Source organism: Neovison vison, chromosome 9 (assembly GCF_020171115.1).
Source record: "Neovison vison isolate M4711 chromosome 9, ASM_NN_V1, whole genome shotgun sequence".
Lineage (NCBI taxonomy): Eukaryota > Metazoa > Chordata > Mammalia > Carnivora > Mustelidae > Neogale > Neogale vison.
In genome coordinates, this window is record NC_058099.1 from 52,949,916 (window position 1) to 52,972,522 (window position 22,607).

Here is a 22,607-nt window from a genome sequence, read left to right on the forward strand (position 1 = left end):
AAAGGCAAAACGATGGTGATAGAAAGTAGATCAGCGTTTGACAGAGGCAAGGGACTGGTGGTAGGTAATTGATAGCAAAGGGGCACAGGGAACTTTTGAGGGTCCTCTATATTATAACTGGGATGGTGTTTTGTAAACATTTATCATGGAATTACACACTTAGACTCGGTGAATTATATTTGGGTAAAATAGAGCGGACAAAAAAAAAAATGCCTCAACTCTAAAAAATAAAGCTCTTAATTCCCTAGTTGGATAGTGTGATTATTTCACATGTTAGAAGCAAAAATAAATTTCTGGGGGAACCTGAGCGGCTTAGTCAGATAAGCGGGGAGACTCTTGATTACCGCTTAGGTCGACACCGAGCCCCGCCCCCATCCCCGCCGGTGGTGGAGTCCTCTTGAGTCTGTCTCCCTCTCCCTCTGCTCCTCTCACTCTCTCTCAAAAAATTAAAAATAATTTTTTTTTTAAAAAGAACAAATTTCTAAAGTCAGTCAACAAACACTTGTTGAGTACCTACTATGTGCAAGACACTGTTCCAGGTGCTGGGGATAAAGCCTTAAAGAGGACAGCATCACTCTACCTCCACTGAGCGTGCAGTTCAAAAACGAATTAGATACGTATGTTTGGGGTTACAAGAGAGGTCAGTATGGGATGCTATGGGGGGTCACAACCGTGACAGGGGAGTGGGGGGAGGGGCAGAGGAGCTCCAAGTTCTATAAATATCTGTCCCGTGGATTTTCTTTTATTTTTCAAACATACACAGAAGCAAACACAGCGTACCTCTATCTGACATGGTGTTCGGGGACACGGCGTGACGGAGGCTTCTGGGTGACAGGTGATCCTGAGGGACCCAGGGCTGCCCTCTGGTCCCACTCTGTACGACGGGGTGTCCACCTGGAGAGGGAAGCAGACTGGCACTGGCCCAAGGACCAGGTAGGTGCTTCCACCCGCCAGAGGGGTAGCGTGGCCTGACCTTGAGCTCGTCAACCCGGCTTCTCTTGGCTGCAGGGTAGCACAAGCCCTCGCCACTGCGCACGAAGCCAGTCCCCACAAGTACTCTCTTAGAAGGGGGGCCAAACGATGTGAATGCCCTGCCTGGGAGAGGACTCCTTCCAGGAGATGACCCCGCCCACTGCTGACCCCACCCACATGGGGGTCCGAGGCAGATGCGGGCTGGGGACAGAGACGCCTTGCGGGAACCTGGTTGGCTCTTCAGTTTGAGCCGCGTGGGAGGGCGGGGCGAGGCCGGCAGTGGGGCGGAGCTTGCGGCCAGGCGGGCAGTTCCGCGCCCGCTGGGGAAATGGATGCTCTGCGGGTCCGCGGGCGCCGGGGGCGGGGAAAGCACTCGCTCGGCTGCGCGCTGGCCCCGCCCGGGCCCGGGCCGGAGCGCGGGGCCGCCCCCTTCCTCCCTCACTGGCGCTGGGCTGAGCCGGGAGCCGAGAAACGGAGCCGGTCCTGAGCTCCCTGTTTGGTTTTTGGGTGGCGGCAGCCTGAGGAGGAACATGGCGCTCGTAGGCAACGGAGCCGACCTGGAGGCGGACGAGGTACTGGCTGGTGCGGGTGCGGGCACTGTCTCTGGAGTCCCGGAGGGATGAGCGAGCTGATCAGGGACGGCCAAGGTCCCGCCCCCTTGGTCCCCAGTTCGGGACAGGCAGCCTCCCGCCCGGAGGAAGGGGCAAGGGCAGGGGCTGCGGGTGGGGGCACCCGGCCTGGGAGGTCTGTCGGGACCTCCGGAGCGTGAAGGGCGCTCGGAGCCGAGGCGCTGCGGAGGTTCGGGGCGCCGGCGCCGTGGGGTCGTGGCGATAGAAGACACCACGTCGGGGCTGCGGGTGGATGGGTGCGAGCGCGCGGGAGCGCGGGACGGAGCCCTGCGCTGTTCTGAGCTCCTTCAGGAGCGCTGGGCTTTTTGAGGTCTGACCCCGAGGTCCCGACACTGGCCCTCTGCGGTGTGTGGACTAGCACTTTTATGGAAGTTTCCAGGTGGCTCAACCGAAGGGCTTACAGTTGGTGACAGGAGGGGGCTAGCCGGGGTGTCTGCACGAGCGGGCGGGGCAGGGGCTGCCGAGCGGGCTGGAGGGCTGGGGGGACTGGAACAGCAGCCCGGGAATTGGTGCGTTCTCCCCCGTCCGCAGGGCACAGGCCTTTCTCACGCAGGTCCGCAGTGTCGGTGGTGGACGGAGGTGGGGGGAGGCGCTTGGAGAACCGACTCGGGCCTCCCGACTTCTCTACTGTATTAAAGTAATTAGTCACTTCCTCCAGCGGCCGGCGCGCGGGGTCTGAGCACCCTCGGGAGCGCGCGCCGGACCTGTTGATTTATTGACTGTCCCTTTCAGCACTTGGCAGCTCGGGAGAGACGCTCCCTCTTGCGCTGGAAGTTGAGGCCGGCCCCAGGAGCAGCCGCCGCAGCACCCACAGTTGCTGCTGCTGCCATTTTACCTGACTTGAATTTTACAAGTCGCTGCTGGAGGTGGTTTAGTTTCAAATGATGCAATAGTGGAAGATCTGGAGGAGGCGGGTTAAGATTCCTGTCCATCTCTTTAATCTTGGGAAACTCCTGACAACGAATACGGTCTTTTCAATGTAGCCCTTAAAATAAAAGCGAAACAAAAACCAAACGACAGCTCCTTTACTCGATTGACAGGCAAGAGGGCAAGTCAGGCTGTTTAAAACCTTCTTACAGCCCGTCCCTTGCAATGAGGACCCCAACACCACAAACCAATGAACTTGAGCTTGCTAAGTTGCATCTCTTTATTGTTGAAACTTTTACACTATACGTGAAGGCAAATGATGAAATAGCGTATTTGTTGCTATTTTCATCCATGACAACCTTTCTTTATTTATAACTTTAGTCTGTCCTTTGGTATGGCCTGGAGGCTTCTGTTTTTCTTTCTTCCTGTCCTAGTTCTTTTCTATAATCGAGGTAGAAAAACTAATCGTGCTTTGACTGTACATACCCTCCTTTCCTCAAAAGTTTTTTTGGCTGTCTGTTGTATATTAAATTAAGTATTTATACGTCTCTACGGTATGATTTCAGTTTGATGTTCCAGCCCATGCCCAGCTGCTTTGCTAGTTAAAATCAGTTAGTTTAATCAGTGTTATGCTGGTATTGCAAAGGAGGAAACAAGACTGCAGTACATAGGAAATGTGGATTGAAATTTTTGAATCCCTAGTCTGCTTGTCTAAAAAGATTTGGTACTCTTAGGGCTATATAATGTCAGGGCACTGTTGAGTGAGAGAGGGGTTGCTGTGAATAATTAATGCTTGGACAATAGGTGTAAACTGGGACTGTCCTGGGCATATTCAGACCTATGGCCACCCTAGCCATACCGACTATCTGCAAGATGAACTGAAGCGTTGAGAGGCATTAGCTAGGGAGAAGGACTCTAGGTCTGTGGAGCAAGTTAGGTTTTAAACAGCAGAGAGCTTGGCACACAGATTCTTGGTAAATATTCATTTGCTGAGTGAATGAATAGAAGCGTAAGTGATGTTGCTTAATGACTTCTCAGTGTTTGCTATATCTTTCATTTATTAAATTCAGTAACTGTTAGGTTCCTGTTACATGTAAGGTACTACATTGGTCCTAGGAGATGAGCAAAGTACCAACAGAATATTTTGTTCATGCCAAATTCTCTTTTGTCCCTCCATGGTATGCCATTTCTATTGGTAGAAATTTCACAAACATTTATTGAACATTTGCTCTGTGCTGAAACATTTGCTTTTTGTAGGTGTCTTAGAAAGAGAAGACATGGTTTTAGCTCTCTAGGATTCTCTGGCTAGGTAAGGAGATATGACACGTGTACAAGAACTCTAGAGGAGAGCCCAAGGCAGGGTAAGCAAGCACCATGTACTGCACTGTGGACTGGGTACTCTTGACTGTAGAAAGTCCTTAATCTTTCATTTGGCTGAAGCACTGCACCTTGAGTGAACAAGACCCAGTTTGTGGGTTTCACTGGGCCTGTGAGTCTAAAATGGCTTATTTCAGCTGGGGAACTTTTTAAACAGTATACACTTGATGGTCTTTGTGGCCATTATTTTATATGCTAGAAAAATAGAAGTGACAAAGCAGTGTAGCTGGAAAAGTAGTAGACTAGGGATTAAATGAACCCGGCTTTCTGTCACTATTTGTCTAGTAGTCATTTATTCATGGCGTGTGCAAACATCTGCTTGCAGATAGAGCAGTGAACCAGACAGAACAGGTTTCTGTCTATAACTAGTGATTTAATTGAGCAAGTCTCTCATTCTTTTAGGGTTCTCTTAAGTTTCCTCATCTGAAGAAAGAGAGGCTGGATGAGTCCTAAGTGTTCTTCCAGTTCTAGAAGTCTATGCTTTTTTGGGGGGGCTTCTTTTTGGGAGAAGAACTAATACTATGGCAGTTCCTTCTCTTCAGAGTTTCTAACGACATGAGAGTGTAGAGGAGCTGTCACAGTGGCTGGTAGAGGGGGTGCTTTCCTGGGTCAACTGGTGTTTGTTGTTTTGTTTTTATTTTTTTCCTGTTTAGTTGCTAGGAGGATACATGTGGGAACATAGAAGGTAGGGCATGCAACCTCAAGGGTGGCAAGGGAGGGAGGCAGAAACATCTTAGATATTACAATGATTTTGTAGTCCTTCAGAGCTTGGTCAACAATATCTAATTAACATTAAAATTTCTCTCATTGAGTTTTCTAGGGGATTATGTATGCAATGTTGACATCGGGTTCTTGGGAGATATGCACAATGTATGCAAGATCAATACTATAAGCCTACGGGAAATAGATGGCTAGGATTGAAGGACTTCCTATCAGTTACTGGATCTAGAAGTCATCTTTTTCTTGGTGACCTCCTCCTATGTGCAGGCTGCCCATTGGCTGCCTTGTGGATGTTGCTTTTGTTTGGCCCTGAGTGTTTTTGTGTGTGACTTGGTATTTGAGAATTAAATAGGAATAGTTTATATTTTACTGTTTAATCCTATTGTTCAGTCCACATACAGTTAAGTATGGAAAAGAGAAAATATCGATAGCATGTGAATATCTAACAGCTATTTAAGTTAAAAATTGTGTTCGCATATGAAACAAAAGTTAAGTTTACTAAAATTAACTTTTTAAATTTTTATTTATTTATCTGCGTAATTTCTACATCTCACATGGGGCATGAACTCACAACCACCAGATCAAGAGTTGCATGCTCTCCCAACTGAGCTAGGCAGGCACCCCAAAAAATAACTTTTTAGAACAGTAAGAATTTTTTTGAGCCCAGCGTGGGGAGCTGAGATCAAGAGTTGGATGCCTAATCGAATGTGCCACCTAGGCATCTCTAAAATATAACTTTTAAGAAGATAATTTTTCAGTTGTTTTACCTTTGCTAGAAAAATAGCAGCATTGAATATCTTTTAAAAATTTAGTTACATTGCTGTTGTTATGTAGAAATGGGAAAGTTGCCTGTGTAATTTGATACCTTACATTAAAAGCTACTCAGCAAATATAAAGTTAAACGGTAATAGTTTTAAAATTTTTAATTTAACTTAAAATATTTGTTATTCCAAATTCATTATTGAATAAAAAGAATAAACTTTAAGCTTGCCCTTTTAATGTATAAAGCACATATATATATATCTCAGTGCTTCTAAAATTTCATGGTGGGTGTGGTTAGGGAAAAGTGTCTAATAAGGCTCCTTAGAGGGCAATAATGAAAAAAGTTAGAAACACTGAGCTGGGGAAAGAAATACCTCATGTGGCAGATGCTTTCATGGTCTGCCTTTTTGGCCCAGGATTTAAAAATTTTTATAATTTTAATTTAACTTTTTTGGTGCTGGATTCTTCTTAGATCTATTTTTTTTAAAAGATTTTATTTATTTATTTGACAGAGAGAGACAGCGAGAGAGGGAACATAAGTAAAGGAAGCGGAGAGGGAGAAGTAGACTTTCTTCCTAGGAGGGAGCCCGATGTAGGGCTCGATCCCAGAATCCTGGGATCATGACCTGAGCTGGAGGCAGATGCTTAAGCACTGAGCCACCCAGATGCCCCTAGATCTAATTTTTTCTTTAAAAAATTTTATTTATTTGAGAGAGAGAGAGTGCAAGTGTGTGCGAGCACACACAAGCAGGGACAGGGCAACAGGTGGCTGGGGTTTGGGGGGGCAGAGGGAGAGGAAAAGGGACAAGCAGATGCCCTGCTGCCCTGCTGAGCATGGAGCCTGACTTGGTCTCAATCCTAGGACCCTGAGATCATGACCTGAGCTGAAATCAGTAGTCAGATGCTTAACTGACTAAGTGATCCAGGCACCCCAGATCTAATTCTAATTTAGAAAATTTATCCATTGGAATTTAAGATGAAGTTTAGATAAGATTGGTTGCTGTAATTTACTTTTTAAAATTTTATTTATTTATTTGACAAGAGAGAGTGCGAGAGAGCAAGAGCAAGCAAGCAAGCACAAGCAGGCAGAGGGGCAGAGGGAGAGGGAGAAGCATGCTTCCTGGTGAGCAGGGAGCCAACTCGGGACTTGATACCAGGAGCCTGGGATCATGACCTGAGCTGAAGGCAGATGCTCAGCTGACTGAGCTACCCAGGCGTCCTGATTGCTACCATTTTTTTAAGAATCAGATTTGTTCTTTCATTCCACCACAGTTCATTGAGCGCCTAACAGGTGCTAACAGTCCGTAGATGCTGGAAGTACACACTCAGTGCACACTAAGATGAGATAGCATAACTGCCCTTGAGGAACATACATTCTAGCAAAAGACCCAGTTCTACAAGTAACTAGTTCTATCTTTGGGTCAAAGTAGGTTTTAGGTAGAAGGGCCGTGTAATTTATCATCCATAGCTGGCCCATATGGGAATAAATGGATGCTTTCAGTGATTACCCTAGGACAACGGGTGCAACACAAAGATGTCACCCTAGGTTTAGGCGCTGGCGGGGACTTTAAGGAAGAGGTGATATTTGAACTGGATCTTGAATGGTGAGCAGACTTGTGCTGGGCGGAGCAAGTGGGATACGGCTCAGGCTTGGTGGAAATTGAGGTGGGTAAGAATGAGAGCACACCTGGGGTCAGCAGGAAGGGAGGGCTGGTGAAGGCTGAGACTGCAAAGTCCAGCTTGGATCATGTGGTACAGGGTCTGGAACATCATGCTAAGGAGTTTGGGTTAAATCTCCTAAAAAATGGCAACCTGGGAGGGTTTTTAGCTAGGCCAGTGGGGTAAGGTTATTAGTTTTAGGAAGATAAATGTGATGAGGTTGATGCAGCCAGATTGTGGAGGTGGCGGCAGGAAGGGCGAGTGGCTGTTGCAACACTTAAAGTGGGAGGCGGTGAGGACTGAAGTGGGGCAGAGGCCGTAGCCTTCCAGAGAAGAGGCTTGATGTGAGGGAGGACATGGAGGAGGATGGAGGGTTGGTGGATGGGGAGGGGTGGGGAGCTGCTTAGTAATAATTCTGGGTTCCTTGTGTGGCTGGGTGTGGTGCTAACACAGGAGGAGTGGGAGCAGAGGGTGGGGGAGGACCTCACATGCAATATGCTCCCCCTCATGGCTCACTGTGACTTCCCTTAACAAGGGGAGCACGCTCTGTTTATAAAGGCACGAGTTTGGGCCGGGTTAAGAAAGTGTGTTTGTAAATTGGTTCCACAGGTCAGTGGGAGGAAAAAAAAATAGCATCAGTGTATACCCAGCCTCTCACTCCTGCTTAGGTTAACCAACAGGCAGTTTTCCTGAGATGGTCATTCTTGAGTCTCCTGAGATGCCATCTATCCTCAGAATGCCACTTTCTCAGGGAAGCTTGCCTTCAGTTTCTCTTCCCCTTCCCTTCGTACTTGGATACCCTCCTCCTTCCTTTCAAGTCCAGTAGCAGAGGTATATGCTCTCTCTCCAGGCAGGTCTTAGATCTTCCTGGCGTTAGCTATTTGCCTTCTTATCTTAGTTCCGTGCCCAGGGGTGCTTTACTAATTATCCACAGTGCGAATCTGATACCCTGAATTCTGTGACGCTCATGGTTTCCACCTAACCATCTGTTGACACCTCCCCAGCCCCAAGTCTTGGGGGCCCCAGTGGCCTTCTCATGTGGGTCTCCTGGAGTCACCGTGTGCTCACTTTCCAGAAGATGAACACATGGAGACTGCGCGGGGCCTCCTGAGGCTTCCTGGGGAGAGCTTTCTGCTGGTGCCTGTGTCGGAGCTCTTCTTCCACTCCCATGCTTGTGGGTATTGGTCGTACACGCTCACCGGTTGGCTGTGTTGGTTTGGGCATCACACCTCTCCAAAGGTATTTTTCGGGTGTTGGATGCCTGGCAGTTCATGATGTGGTATGTAGTAAGTGCTTCTTTGCTGAGATCTGTGGACGTGTCCCCTTAGTAATATTATGCTGACATATGTGTGTGTATGTATACACACACACACACACACACACACACACACACATCTATATCTCCTACATATTTTAAAATATTTTATTTTTTAAGATTTTTATTTATTTATTTGAGAGAGAAGGAGAGAGCAAGAGAGCACAAGCAGGCAGAGGGGCAAAGGGAGAGGGAGAAGCAGGCTCCCCACCGAGCAGAGAGCCCGACTCAGGACTTGATCCCAGGACCCTGGGATCATGACCTGAGCCCAAGGCAGACACCTGACTGAGCTGCCCAGCTGCCCCTAAAGTATTTTAATGAAATAATGCCACATACCATGTATTTGTTGGGTCTGATTGCTACTAGTAAATAAGAATTATTCAGTCTAATTTAATGTGTTGGAGATTGTGTTAGGTGCTATAGGGACAAACACAGCTCCAGCTCTCAGTTACGATCTAGTGGGGAGTGGGAGCCGGTGTGTGCACAAATGGACGTAATACTCGGTGCTGAGAACCGTAGAGGAGGGAGACCAGGGTGCTTTGGGAACACAGAGGGGGGCACTGCATCTGAAGGAGGGGATTGGTAGTCAGGGATGGTTTCCTGGATGAGGCCACTTCTCAGAAAATCTGGATCTTACAAGATGAATAGGGGTTGGCTGTGTGGGAGAGAAGTTGGGAATGAGGGGAACTCTTGAAGTGTGTCCCAGGGAGAGGGAACGGTGGCATAAAATATAGAGGTGGGGGGGAGTTGGCGGTGCTCTGGGTGTCAGGGAACGAGTCTGGAAGGGTAGGAAGGGCTCTCCGAGTCTCCCATGTGTGCACTTAAGGGTTTAAGCTGAGGAGAGGTGTGGAGAGATCAGCCGGTGGCTGGGGCCTTTCTCTGGCAGCGTATGCAGGTTGATGGGAGGGACACGGGACCCATGGTGGGGAGGCAGTGTTCCAGTGTTTTGTTTGTCCAATGACTGTTACAGCCCACTTGAGGCCGACCGGATGCCAGGGTAGCTAAGCAGTGGGATAACTTGATTGGGTACAATACAGACCAGATGCTTAGGAATACAGACACACGCACACAACTCTGACCTGAAGGAGGGGGTGTCCAGACAGCATAAACACCCTGGTGCTCCTAGGAAGGAGCAGTCATCAGGACAGTCATCAGGACAATGTGGGACAGCATGCCCCCGCCCGCACGTCAGCTGACTCAGCTTCCTGACCAAGTTTTTGTGTGATTTAGCGCTACCCAGCTGTGTGACTTAGAGCAAGTCCCTTAAGCCTTTTGGGCTTCGGTTTCCTCATGGGTAATGGAAGGAGTGGGCACTGACCATCTGTTTCTGAGGTTCTTTTGAACTTTGACATCTGTGATCTAGACAGTGGCTTTTGATCTGGATGGTGGGGGTGGATTTCAGCAGGAGGCAGTGGAACGGATCACACCTTTATTCCTTCAAGCAGAGGGAGCAGCAGAGGAAACATGCTCAGGCACGGACGAAGCATGACGGAGACCATTGTTCCGAAGCAGAGGGTGTTCGAGAGCTGTGGCTGAGGTGGGGGATTCATAGGTAGCAGGTTCTGATAGACCTTCGGTGCTCAGCTAAGGAGCCTGGCTTTGGTTTTTTTCTAATTTCTTTTTTGACACATATATCCTTTTGTATTTGGGGAAGGTCTTTCCTTCTCTTTTTTTCCTTCCTTCCTTCCTTCCTTCCTTCCTTCCCCTCTCTTTCTCTTTCTTTCTCTTTCTCTGTCTGTCTCTCTCTCCCTTCTGGTAAAGGAAGTAATGATGATTCTATGATTCTGTTTTAGTTTCCCTTTCTCCTTTCCCAATTCATTTATGAAATTTTAAACTAATGACTGTCAACTGAAATGCAGTTAAGGAGGCAGACAAGTCAGACGAGCCTGAGTAATTCCATAGGCTTATGTTTCATCACATAGATTCTTACAAAGTTCTGAGATGTAGAACCACATGACCCACCACTCTGGAGTGGTCAGCAAGACCAATCCAGGTTTCTCTGGGGGTCTCCTTAGTCCTTTTTCCCTCCCTGCTTCCCTAGACCACTCTGTCCCAGAGTTCTGGGGGTCCTGGTCTCTTTTCAGTTCATCAGCCACAGTTCCTTCTATTCAGAACTAAAGGAAACAAACTTCAGATTCTCACATTGTTTGTCAGGCCAAATGGGGTGTGATCTGTTCCAAAGGAGGTGGGTAGGACAGATGACTGAGTGGGAGATTCCTGAAGAGAGGGGAGTGGGGCCTGACTCCAAAACCTTTCCCAGAAGCACTCATGATTCGTCATCTGTGCAGAATCATTGGCGGGTGCTCATTGCCCAAGAGCAGCCCTTCCCTCTGCAGAGTGGTATTGAGCTTCTGAAGAGGGCCAGCTTGGGTTCAGATCCTGGCTTCCCATTTGCTGTGTGACCTGTCATGCTATTGAACCTGTCTGATGCTCTTCGTTTATAAAACGGGGATAATGATATCTACCCTATAAGGCTGCTAATAAGGATGAAATAAGAGTCTACAAAGCCCTCGGCATACAGAATTGCTCCAAAAATGGCAGTTCTTTTTTCCATCTGCTTTTACCTTAAGATCTTGCTGCCACTGTTTATTATTTATGGGTTTGATGAAGAATCTGCAGCAAATGTTTTAGTGTGTTCAACTATAGTTTTGCCTTATTTTTGCAGCCAATTGAGAAGGAAATTCTGTGTAAGCACACGTCTGAGAAAAAGGCAGTGACTGGCCCAGGGTGACTTAACTCCCTTGGGCACAGAATTGGCATTAGAAGTCAAGTGCTCTAACTCTGCATTCAATTGAATGCAGAGGTCAGGGTGGGGGGTGGTGGACTTTGTCAAAAGGACAAATGCATTCTGCCTCCTTCCTGCCTGTTTTTGTAAATAAAGTTGTTGTTTTATTTTAGAGGGACAGAGAGAGATTAAGAGTGAGAGAAAGAAGGTGGAGGGGCAGAGGGAGAGGGAGAGAGAATCCCAAGCGGACTCTCCACTGAGTGCGGAGCCCGACTTAAGGCTCAATCCCATATCCCTGAGATCATGACCTGAGCCAAAATCAACAGTCAGACACTTAACCAATTGTGCCATCCAGGTGCCCCACAAGTAAAGTTTTTATTGGGACACAGTCATGCCTGTTTATTTAGGTGTTACCTGTGACTGCTTTCACACTGTAACTGTGGAGCTGAGTAGTTGGGACACAGACTATATGGCCCACAGGGCCTAAATATTTATCAACTCTTTTTTTTTTTTAAAGATATTATTTATTTATTTGTCAGAGAGAGAGGAGAGCGCACAAGCATGGGGAGCAGCAGGCAAACGCTTATCCCACTGAGCCACCCAGGCTTCCCAGTATTTACCAGTTCTTTATGGAAAACAGTTGCTGACCCTTGTGCTGGACGATTTTAGGGGCTATCTGTAAGTTTGTTTATAACGTGTTGTAAGCCTTCTGAATTCAATGTGCTTATTTCCTTGGGGTGCCTGGCTGGCTCAGTTGGTTAGGCAGCTGCCTTTGGCTCAGGTTATTATCCCGGGGTCCTGGGATCGAGTCCCGCATCGGGCTCCCTGCTGAGTGGGAAGCCTGCCTCTCCCTCTCCCTCTACCTGCTGCTCTGCCTACTTGTGCTTTCTATCCCTCTGTCAAATAAATAAATAAAATATTTTTTTTAAAAATTGCTTATTTCCTTAATACTCATATTGGCATCAAAAATTACAAAAAAATAGAAATCTGTTTGACACATCCCATGAGGTGGTATGGTACAAATTCTAGAGTTAGACGGACGTGGCTTTGAACCCCTGTTCCTCCATGTACAACCTTGGATAAATTAAGCTTCAGTTTCATCTGTCAAGTGAAGAGAACAGAACCTACTTCAATGGGCTATTGTGGGGAGTAAAGCCCTAGAAAGTGCTTCGCTTTTGGGGCACAAAAGTTGGCTCTTCGGGGGCACCTGGGTGGCTCAGTGGGTTGAGCCGCTGCCTTTGGCTCAGGTCATGATCTCAGGGTCCCGGGATCGAGTCCCTCGTCGGGCTCTCTGCTCAGCAGGGAGCCTGCTTCCTCCTCTCTCTCTCTCTCTCTCTCTGCCTGCCTCTCTGCCTACTTGTGATCTCTGTCAAATAAATAAATAAAATCTTAAAAAAAAAAAAAAGTTGGCTCTTGGCTTTATCCGGTTTGAGACCACACAGGCGGATGCTTGACATTGTTCTCCCAACGGGATGAGGAACTGGCTATGTGAAAATCGGCCTCTCCAGGCTCCAGGGCAACTTCCGTCCAGCAGGTGGATCCCTTTAGGATAGATGCAGTTAGCTCTCAGACTAATCCCAAGACTCCAACTGGCTCAGTTCTGGAGTTAATAGTCTTCACACTTTCCTTTCCTGAGGTGGGAGCAGAAACCACTTGCCACAGAAGAGAGTGGTCAGCAGGGGTTCAGTGCAGAACTGTGTTAATATTTGTTAGGAAGGCATTTGGCAGTATCAGTTATATTTTGAAAATGGCATTTCCCCATCAACGCATAAATGGTAGGTAACCTTCAGTTTTTCCAAGCATTTTGCTGTGCGGGCCCGTCCCCTCTTTAACATTAGTGAATGCCATAACATTCTTTGCAGTTTTCATGTAGCATCTCAATATTAACAGGGGACTGACTTGTAAAAGGTGTGCTTGTGTTCAGTTACTTAGCGTAAGAGGTTAAAAAGTAAAGGAGGTGACTGTGTGCGCACTCCTGGCCCTGGAGGAGGTTCTAGGGTGCTTGCTCAACCCTGCGGCAATATGCCATGCCAGCCTGCTCTTCCTAAGGTTCAAGTCCTATTTCAAATCTGTTCACAGCTTCTCATTGCCGTTGAGGTATTATGCAGACCCCTTAGCATGGTTTGTAGGGTCTTCCTTAGGACCTGGTTCACGGTTCTCACACCTTAGTGCACATAGATCCCCAGGTTAGGGGAAAGGGTGACTCATTAAGATGCACATTCCTAGGCCCCTCCGAACTAGTCCTATTGAGTAGGTCTGGAGTGGCTCCCAGAAGTTTGCTTTCCCAACAAGATTAATGGTATGAAAATGCCTGTAGCTCCCCTTGCACTCCCCACCTCCCAAAAGGTCAGTCCCTGCTTTGAAGATGCTGTCCCTCACCTGGCCAGTTCTTTATTGGTTAAGACCTGCGGGTACCTCTTCTTCAGCCTTTCTAGCTAATACCTCCTTCCTTCCCCGCCAGGTGCTCAATAACTATGTAGCATTTTGCAGGGCCAGAAGGAGAAATACCTCTCTTTTGGTACACATGCCGTGATACCTAACAGGGATGGGACTGAGCCATCCCTTTGTTCCAAAAGGAAAGGGTGGTTTTTCTTTCCAGTGGAGAGAGAAAAGGAACTCCCTTTAGGGATTTCTAACAATGCGGTATTTTTATCTTAACCAGGAAGGAGAATTTGCCTTCACAATCTATTGGCCTCATTTCAATGCACTTGAAAAACAAAATAGCCTTATTGAGATGTAAATACATACCATAAAACTGACTCCTTTTCAGTGCGCAATTCAGTGATTGTTAGTAAATTTACAGAATTGTGCACACATCACCACCATCCAGTTTTTTTTGGAATCGAGGTATAATTAACATAAATATTTATATTTGTTTTAAGTATACAGCATAATGATTTGATATGTGTCAATATTGCAGAATGATCGCCACAATCAACCTGGTTAACATCTGTCACCATTTATTAGTGACTTTTTTTTCTTGCTTTGAGAACCTTTAAGATCTACCTTCTTAGCAACTTTCAAATATGGAATATATTATTATTAGCCATAGTCACCATGCTGTACCTCACATCCCCAGGACTAATTTATTTTTTTATTGGAAGTATGTACCTTTCGACCCCCTTCATCCATTTTGCCCCCTCCAGAGTCCAGTTTAAGAACATTTCCATCACCCCATAAAGATTCCTTGTATCAGTTTGCTCTCACCTTCATACACTTTAAACACTTAAAATAATTGAACAGCTTAAAATCACCAGAAGAAAATAAAGTTTCTCAGGCAGAAATAAAAACAAGATGCCAGAATGTATGATAGGGATAACGCAAAAGTGTTAGGCATCAAAAAATAGGACTGGAGAACCGGGTGCACTTTTTTTTTTTTTTTAAGATTTTATTTATTTTAGAAAGAGAGAGAGAGAGAGAGAGAGAGAGAGAACAAGCTAGGGGGAGGGGCAGAGGCTGAGGGAGAAGCAGATTTACTGCTGAGCAGGGAGCCCAACGTGGGACTCAGGGCTCTTTATTCCAGGACTCCAGGATCATGAACTGGGCTGAAGGCAGACACTTAACCAACTGAGCCACCCTTTTACACTGTGACATCATCAGAAGAGAGGTTCGAGGGCTGCATGAATTACCCCTTTCCAAATGACGAATTTGTCCTGTTTGCAGGAAAGAAGATGTGTAGTTTTTCCCGATTTTCTAGTTCATTCCCCAAGGCAGATGCTATTTATCCAATGCATTTAGCTCCTGCTAGAGGAATGAACAAGCAGTTGCATTTCTAAGCCATTTAGCAGTTGAATGAAAGGAGCTGGCTCCATAGCTGAAGTCCCAAGTGGACAAAGAGTCAAATGAAATCAGGCTCTTTTTAGGTGTCCATGAATTTCAGATCTGTTTTGGAAGGCATGTGAGAGAGAGGGGAAAGAATATAGGTGAGCTTGTGGGTTAGCAGACCCCATCCGAGAGGGTTCTGCCGCTGGCTGACTGTGTGACGTTGGGCAAGTTACTTAATCTGATACTCTGTGAGCTTCAGTTTCTCTTCAGTCAAAGGGGGATTCTAATACCTACCCCACAGGGGTGCTGGGTGCGGCCTTGGCACCCCACACCCAGTGTCCGCTGTACTATACACACTTAGTTGCAGGCATTAATTTGAATAGCAACTATGTATAGATTTCATTTTTTAGCACTACATGCCAGATGGGTCGAATTTTATAGAGCGGGAAGGAATCATGGTGAGATGGTATCAAATACAGCAACTAACTATATTGAACATCTTGAAATTAAAAATTCATTTACTGATATTAATTTGAAGAGTTAGGTTTTTTTTATTTTAAAGATTTATTTATTTATTTGTCAGAGAGAGAGAGAGAGAGAGAGAGAGCGCGCGCGCGAGCACACGTGCACAGCAGGCAAAGAGAGAAGCCGGCTTCCTGCTGAGCAGGGAGCCTGATGTGGGACTCCACCCGAGGACTCTGAGATCATGACCCTAGCCCTAAGCAGATACCCACCCAGGCGTCCAGAAGATTTAGTTTTGGGAGAGAAGGTTTTGTCTTGTTTTTATTTTAAAATGCCAGCAGCGGTAAATATCCTTCTGGAGAACTGGCTCAAGCTGGGTAACCAAGGGCAAAGCACCTGGAGCCATAGTTTCCTGCCCCCACAGTGAGCCTGAGTGAAATAACACATGCAGTCCAGCCAGGGGGAAGATAGCGAGCGCTCACAAAATGAGGATGACTGTCATTTATTCATACACTTAATGCTTTTAGAAGCTGGAGCTGGTCACATTTCTAACAATTTGCTGATTTACTAATAATAACATGTGTGTGTGTCTGGGGGGAGTATTTCTTCCAGCTTTCCAAATAGAAAACATTGAGGTTTGTGGAATTCCATCAAACATAAAGCACATCTACTCTAATCTCATAAATAGTTGAGAAGACTTTACTAAGACATGAGGCTCCACAGATAAAAATGTGTCTAATTATATTTGGCATTTTAAAAAGTAAAGCTACTAGCTTAAAAGAATCATTTCCTTCTTCTAAAGGCTTACATGTTCTTACCTCCCTTTGTAGTTTGCAGAGGAGGAGGTTACATTTGAATTTAAGCAAGTGTGTTTTTGAAACACACAAGACCAGTCTCAGTCCACACTTTGGGTCTGCACGCCTGGGAGCGGTTTTCACAGGACAGAAGATTGGGCTCCTCTCGGACATGTGACATGCTTAAATGAACTCCTGTCTCTTTATTAAAGACCACAAAGCATTCCATTTCAATTGTGGCAATGTGGAGATAATCGTCCTTTCTGTAATTACTTCAAGAGCAAACATAAGGCTTTGGGGGAACAATTTAAAACATTGTCCAGTCAAACCAGCCCTCCCTGTGCCTCATCCACGATTCCCCATCTCTGTTCCCCTCACTTTCCCCTTCTTTTACTTCCACATTCCTGTCAGCTAGTCTGTCGAATCTAGCTCCAGAGCATGGCTCCTTACTGCAGGCCGGCCCTTCTCTCCGCGCACATCATCACTCTCTCAGGCCTTCACCACTTGGACAGCACCCTAACTGGTCTGCCTGCTCCCTCCGCCTTCTGCAGCCTGCTCCCCTCTGCAGCCCTCATACTCACTCACACACATTATTACATGTTACTACCCTGCTTAAGACTTCCGTGGCTTTCTAGAATGGTTAGAATACTATGCTTCCCCCTCTCTGCCTGCTGCTCTGCCTACTTATGCTCATTCTCTCTGTCAAATAAATGAATAAAACCTTTTTTTTTTTTTAAGACTTTATTCATTTATTTGACAGACAGAGATCACAAGTAGGCAGAGAGGCAGGCAGAGAGAGAGGAGGAAGCAGGCTCCCTACCGAGCAGAGAGCCGATGCGGATGCCTGCGGATGCCGTGCTCCATCCCAGGACCCTGGGATTATGACCTGAGCCGAAGGCAGAGGCTTTAACTCACTGAGCCACCCAGGTGCCCCTAAATGAATAAAATCTTAAAAAAAAAAGAGAGAATACAATGCATGCTCCTTCCTGTAGTCTGTGCGGTCAGGCTTTTGCCTTGCTCCTCTGGCTCACCAGCTGTTCTGCCCACCCTATCTTTCAGTAGATCTCCTGAACATGCCTCATTCTTTCCCACCGTTGTGCTCTTGCGTGTTTCCCCAGCCTGGCAGGCTTCAACCAGCCCTTCACATGACCGGCTCCTTCTTAACTTTCCATGCTCACTTTAAAGATCAGGTTGCAAGTGCAGCTTTCCTGAGGTTCTGTCTTCAAAGCAGCCTTTCTCTTTTCTCTGTTACGCATCCTGTGTATTTCCTCTTTGATATGATCAGAGTCCGTGTCATCTTGTTTATTTTCTCTGTGTCATCTGTCTCCATCAGGCTGACAGTGCAGGAAGCAGAAACTGCTGTGGGTCATTTAAGTAACATGAGTTTAAGAGGGGAAGTAGGTGTTCACAAACTGCGCAGAGGGCCTGAAGGAGGAGCTCTAGGCTGAGCCTCCAGGAATGACCTTCAGCCCTAACTAGAGCTGACTCACTAAGGGGAGGTGCTTACACTCTTTGGCTGAAGATTCTAGAGCTAAATGTTCATGGCACTTTGCAGTAGCTGTCATTCAGGGATCAAGAATCCAGAATCCAGAAGCTTTGATTGCCACTGCTTTTTATACACGGGAAGCTGGAAAATGGATGCTGGAGCATTGCTTTTGAAACGACCTCAGCTTCCAGGATGCCTGGGTGGCTCAGTCAGTTGAGCATTGATCTCTTGATCAGTTGATTGAGCATTGAAGCTCTTGATCTCAGCTTGGGTCTTGATCTAGGGTCATGAGCTTAAGTCCTGCAGTGGGCTCCATGCTAGATGTGGAGCCTGCTTAAAAAATTACCTCAGCTTCTTCACTTTTGTTTGACAGCAGAAAAAGTCAGAAGGGGGCAGGAAAATGGCCTTAGCCTTCTGGCTCTTGTACAGGTACAGGTGTATCTTGGTTTGGATAGCTTAATGTTCACACAGAGTCAGTCCACTTCCTCTACAGCTGCAAATCTGTAAGGCTCTCAGGAGCTCCTCTCAGTGAAGTGTATTGAATTTTCTCGAATGTCTGTTATGACCCAAGCAAAACTCTGTTATGATTGATTTCTTCTGTTGTCTCTGTTTCTCATCCTTTTAATTTTTTTTGTTTTCAGATTGGCTGCACATTTTTACCAGTTTTCACTATAGATAGCTCTCTCTTAATTAAAAAGAAATGATTTAAGGAGACTTAGTTTTATAGTTTAGAGGTCTATTATTCTGATAGAAATGCCGACAGTTCTGTAGCTTCCCCTTTAAGTATTTAGAGTAATGAATAAACAGCTAAGAATTGGCAATGAAACAGCTTCAGGTGGCGGCAAATCAGGCAGACCTTTAATATTCTCATTGTAATAAAGTCCATTTTGTAATGTACATTAGTATGTAAGTCGGTGGCTGCATACCTCAGTTTTCATTAGGACAGTCAGAAAAATAACTGAATATTATAGCTAAAGTTTAGATGTGCCTTAACCTTGTAAGATTCCTTGGCAAAACAGAATTCTCATAGTAAACAAGTTCAAAGTATTAGAATATGCTCAGAGGAGATAAAGAGTGAGAAGTTTAAATGCTGCCTAGGCCACGGGGCACCTGGGTGGCTCAGTGGGTTAAAGCCTCTGCCTTCGGCTCAGGTCATGATCCCAGGGTCCTGGGATCGAGCCCCACGTTGGGCTCTCTGCTCCGCAGGGAGCCTGCTTCCTCCTCTCTCTCTCTCTGCCTGCTTCTCTGCCTACTTGTGATCTCTGTCTGTCAAGTAAATAAATAAAATCTTTAAAAAAAAAAAAAATGCTGCCTAGGCCAAATTTGGGACAATTTGAGGACAAAAATAGTTAATGGCAGTGATGTGTACAAGCCATTTTAAGTAATAGGACTCCTTGAGCCCATATTATTGATAACCAACTAGTAGATAAATGGGGGATATGGGAGGGCTTGTACTTGCAGTAGAAGGAGGGAGTGCTGGAGTTGGGAAATAGGTCTTTAGCTATCATAGTAAAGATTGAGTCAGGCACCTATCACTGTAGGTGCTGAATCTAGGAACAAATTTGGATAAGGAGAATATTTACATGGTCCTTTTTTTTTTTTTTAAACATTTATTTGGGGCAGAGAGAGCATGTCCACGCAAGCATAATTGAGGGGAGGGACAGAGAGAGATAGAGAGAGAGAATCTTAAGCAGTCTCCTCCCCTGAGCCCAGAGCCCAGTGCAGGGCTTGATCTCACAATACTGAGATCATGACCTGAGCTAAAAACCAAGAGTGGGATATTCAGCTGACTGAGCCACCCAAGCACCCCTATTTACACGGTCTTACACTGTCTCACCACAGACTCCTTGTTAACTGGAAGACAAAACAGTAACTGGTAGTGGAAATATCAGACAACATGGTCAGGTGATTAAAATTCATATCACCAGTGATGGCAGATGAATATCTGTGCCTCTAGATACAGATGACCTGACAGGGGACACGGTGTCCTCTCTCTAGTAGCCTAACCTGGGTCTAATCATGGGAAAACATCAGAGAAACTTCATCTTTTTTATTTTTATCTTTGAAAAGATTTTATTTATTCATTTAAAAGAGAGATGTACAAGCAGGTTGAGGGGCAGAGGCAGAGGGAGATGCAGACTCCCCTGAGGAGCAGGGAGCCCAATGCAAGGCTCAATTCCAGGACTCTGGGATCATGACCTGAGCCAAAGGCAGGCACTTAACCGACGGAGCCACCCAGGTGTCCCTCAGAAGAGGAGCACTGTACTCTAAAAATAGCAGTGTTGTAAAGGACAAAGACTGTGAGAATGTTCCAGATTAAAGGGGGTGAAGGAGACATGACTGTTACACAGACCGTGTACTGTAGGGGAAAAATGCCAGAAAGGATAATTGTTGGGTCAGTTGACAAAATTGGAATATGGACAGTAGTTTTAGGTAGTTAAATTAATTGAAGTGAATAACTGTATGCTGGTTGTACAAGAGATTATCCTTATTTTTAGGAAATACACCGAAAGATTCACAGGCCAAGGGCCACAATATATGTAATTTACTTTCAAATGGTTCAGAGAAATGGTAGCTAAGTAGCTAGGTAGAAAAGAAGGAGAAGGGGGGTGGGGGGAGAGGGGAGAGGAGATTATAAAGTAAACAGGGCAAAGTGTAAATAATAGAGGAATCTGGTTAAATGGCAAACAGGTGTTCTTTTTACTGTTCATATTCTGGTAACTTCTTTAAGTTTAAAATTATTTCTAAATAAAGAGTTTTTAAGAAAATTTATCTAGGAACTGAAAGTGCTGTTTGGTTATCCTGGACATGGAGGTAACTGGGGTATGAAACAAATTCAGCTGAAAAGTCATCTTACTTTACTGTGCAGAAGTTTCTTTTCTAGGTATGTTGAATCTGCTTATTTTGAAGTAATACTTTAACCTTTTTTTATATTGTTCTAATTGTTCATTCTTTTTTACAATATACAAATAATACATAAAAGCATTCTATTATGAAAGATCTAAATGATGCAGAAGTCAAAACATGGTCTTTCCTGTACCATTCCCTCCCTTCTCCTTCTCAGAAGAAATCTGTGGTAGAGTTTTTAATAAGTATATACATACACCTTTCCTACGATGAGGCTTTTCATTTAATGTATCTTAGAGATATTTCCACTCTTTGCTTTATTCTTTATGTAATGACTGAAGGGAATTGGGTAATGTAGCTGTATCATTATTTATTTACTATTTCTGTATAGAAGATCATTTAGGTAGTTTTTAATTTTTTCCCAAAATAATATGTTCTATAATGTATATGTATATAAATATTATAGTAGCATAGAATCCTAGAGGTACTATTACTGTGTCAATGTATATGCATTTAATTTTTAAAATAGATACTGTAAGGCTGACTTTTAAATAGACTGTAACAAAGGTATATGTTCACTTTCCAGCATCTCTGCCAAGTATGAACTTTATTAGTCTCGTACATTTTTGTCAGTCATATGAACAAAATACTACTACTTTTTAGGTGCATTTTTTTTTTTTAAAGTGGACTCCACCCCCCAGTATGAAACCCAACATAGGTCTGGAACTCAGGACCCTGAGCTCAAGACCTGAGCTGAGATCAAGAGTTGGGCACTTAACCAACTGAGCCACCCAGGTGCCCCCCCCATCTTTTTTTTTTTTTAAAAAAGATTTTATTTATTTATTTATTTGACAGACAGAGATCACAAGTAGGCAGAGAGGCAGGCAGAGAGAGAGGGAGAAGCAACTCCCCGCTGAGCAGAGAGCCTGATGCCAGGCTCGATCCCAGGCCCCTGAGACCACGACCTGAGCTGAAGGCAGAGGCTTAACCCACTGAGCCACCCAGGTGCCCCCCCTTTTAAGTGCACATTTCCAAGTTTATTGGCTGTTGGATTTCTTCTTCAGTGAACTGTATTTTCACATCCTTTATTGAGCTTTTTGGTTGTCTCTTTCTTATTGCCCTGTGAGATTTCTTTACTTATTATGGATAGTAATTTTTTGTCTGGTAAAGGAGCCTTAAATGTTTTCTCCTAGTTATATGCTTGTCTTGGAAGTTTAAAAATTTCATGTAACCAAATTTTTCATTCTTTTCTTTATGTTTTGTGGTTTTTTTCTTAGAAAGATTGTTCCTATTTCAAGATTATAAAAAAATATTCTCCATACATTCATCTCTTATGTGTGTATACATGTGTATACAATCTATATCAAAATTTGTATATGGGTTTGATTTTATTTTTGTCCCAATAGAAAACCAATTAGCTTGGTAACATTTATTAAATAATTTATTTTTCTTTCTCCAATTGAAAAATGTAACTGAATCATAAATTCCTATATATAACGAAATTTGTGTTTGTATTCTTTATTATATTCTATTGATCTCTCTCTATCTATCTATATCTGTGGCACAGGAACATATGTGTATGTTCCTGTACCAATTCCACAGCTTTAATTTGTCCAGCAAAATCCTGTTTTCCTTTCAGATAACTTTAGAACTACTTATCAGATTTCTTGGCATGATGGATAGGAGCTCAGTCTATGGAGTCAGAGAGGCCTGTGTATAAACCATTTATTAGCTCTGGGATGATAATTGTACTTATTTTAGAGCAATGCTATCTGGTTTATACGAGACTATTTTAAAAAGCAAAGCATATAATGCTTGCTATATATAAACAAGCTAAATATTTTATATGTTCTCATAGTGACAGAGATTTGATGTGTTCCACAACAGTTTGGTAGCTTATTAATCAGAATAGCCCAGGGGCACTTGGGTGGCTCAGTCGGTTAAGCATCTGCTGTTGGTCATGATCCCAGGGTCCTAGGATAGAGTCCCTCATTGGGCTCCCTCCTCTGTGGGGAGACTGCTTCTCTCTCTTTCTCTAGCTTGCTCTCTCTCAAATAAATAAATAAAATCTTTAAAAAAAAAGGAATAGCTATTACATTGACTTAAGTAACTAGTGTATACATAAACATACACATGAACAAAATTTCTATCTACAGTGATGCTTGAAGTGTAACAAAATGCATTCGTTCATCCCTGGATTCGCTCATTTGTCTCTTTTTTTCTTTCA

At 44.8% G+C, this 22,607-nt stretch overlaps 1 protein-coding gene across 1 annotated transcript in view; it reads left to right on the forward strand.

Moving 5' to 3' along the window:
- The first annotated feature begins 1,304 nt into the window (after positions 1-1,304).
- Positions 1,305-22,607, forward strand: part of TTC39B (tetratricopeptide repeat domain 39B) — a 129,132-nt gene continuing 107,829 nt past the window's right edge. Inside the window, exon 1 of the mRNA XM_044265632.1 lies at positions 1,305-1,544. Coding sequence (XP_044121567.1) covers positions 1,305-1,544 — 240 coding nt within the window. The remainder of the gene's footprint in view (positions 1,545-22,607) is intronic.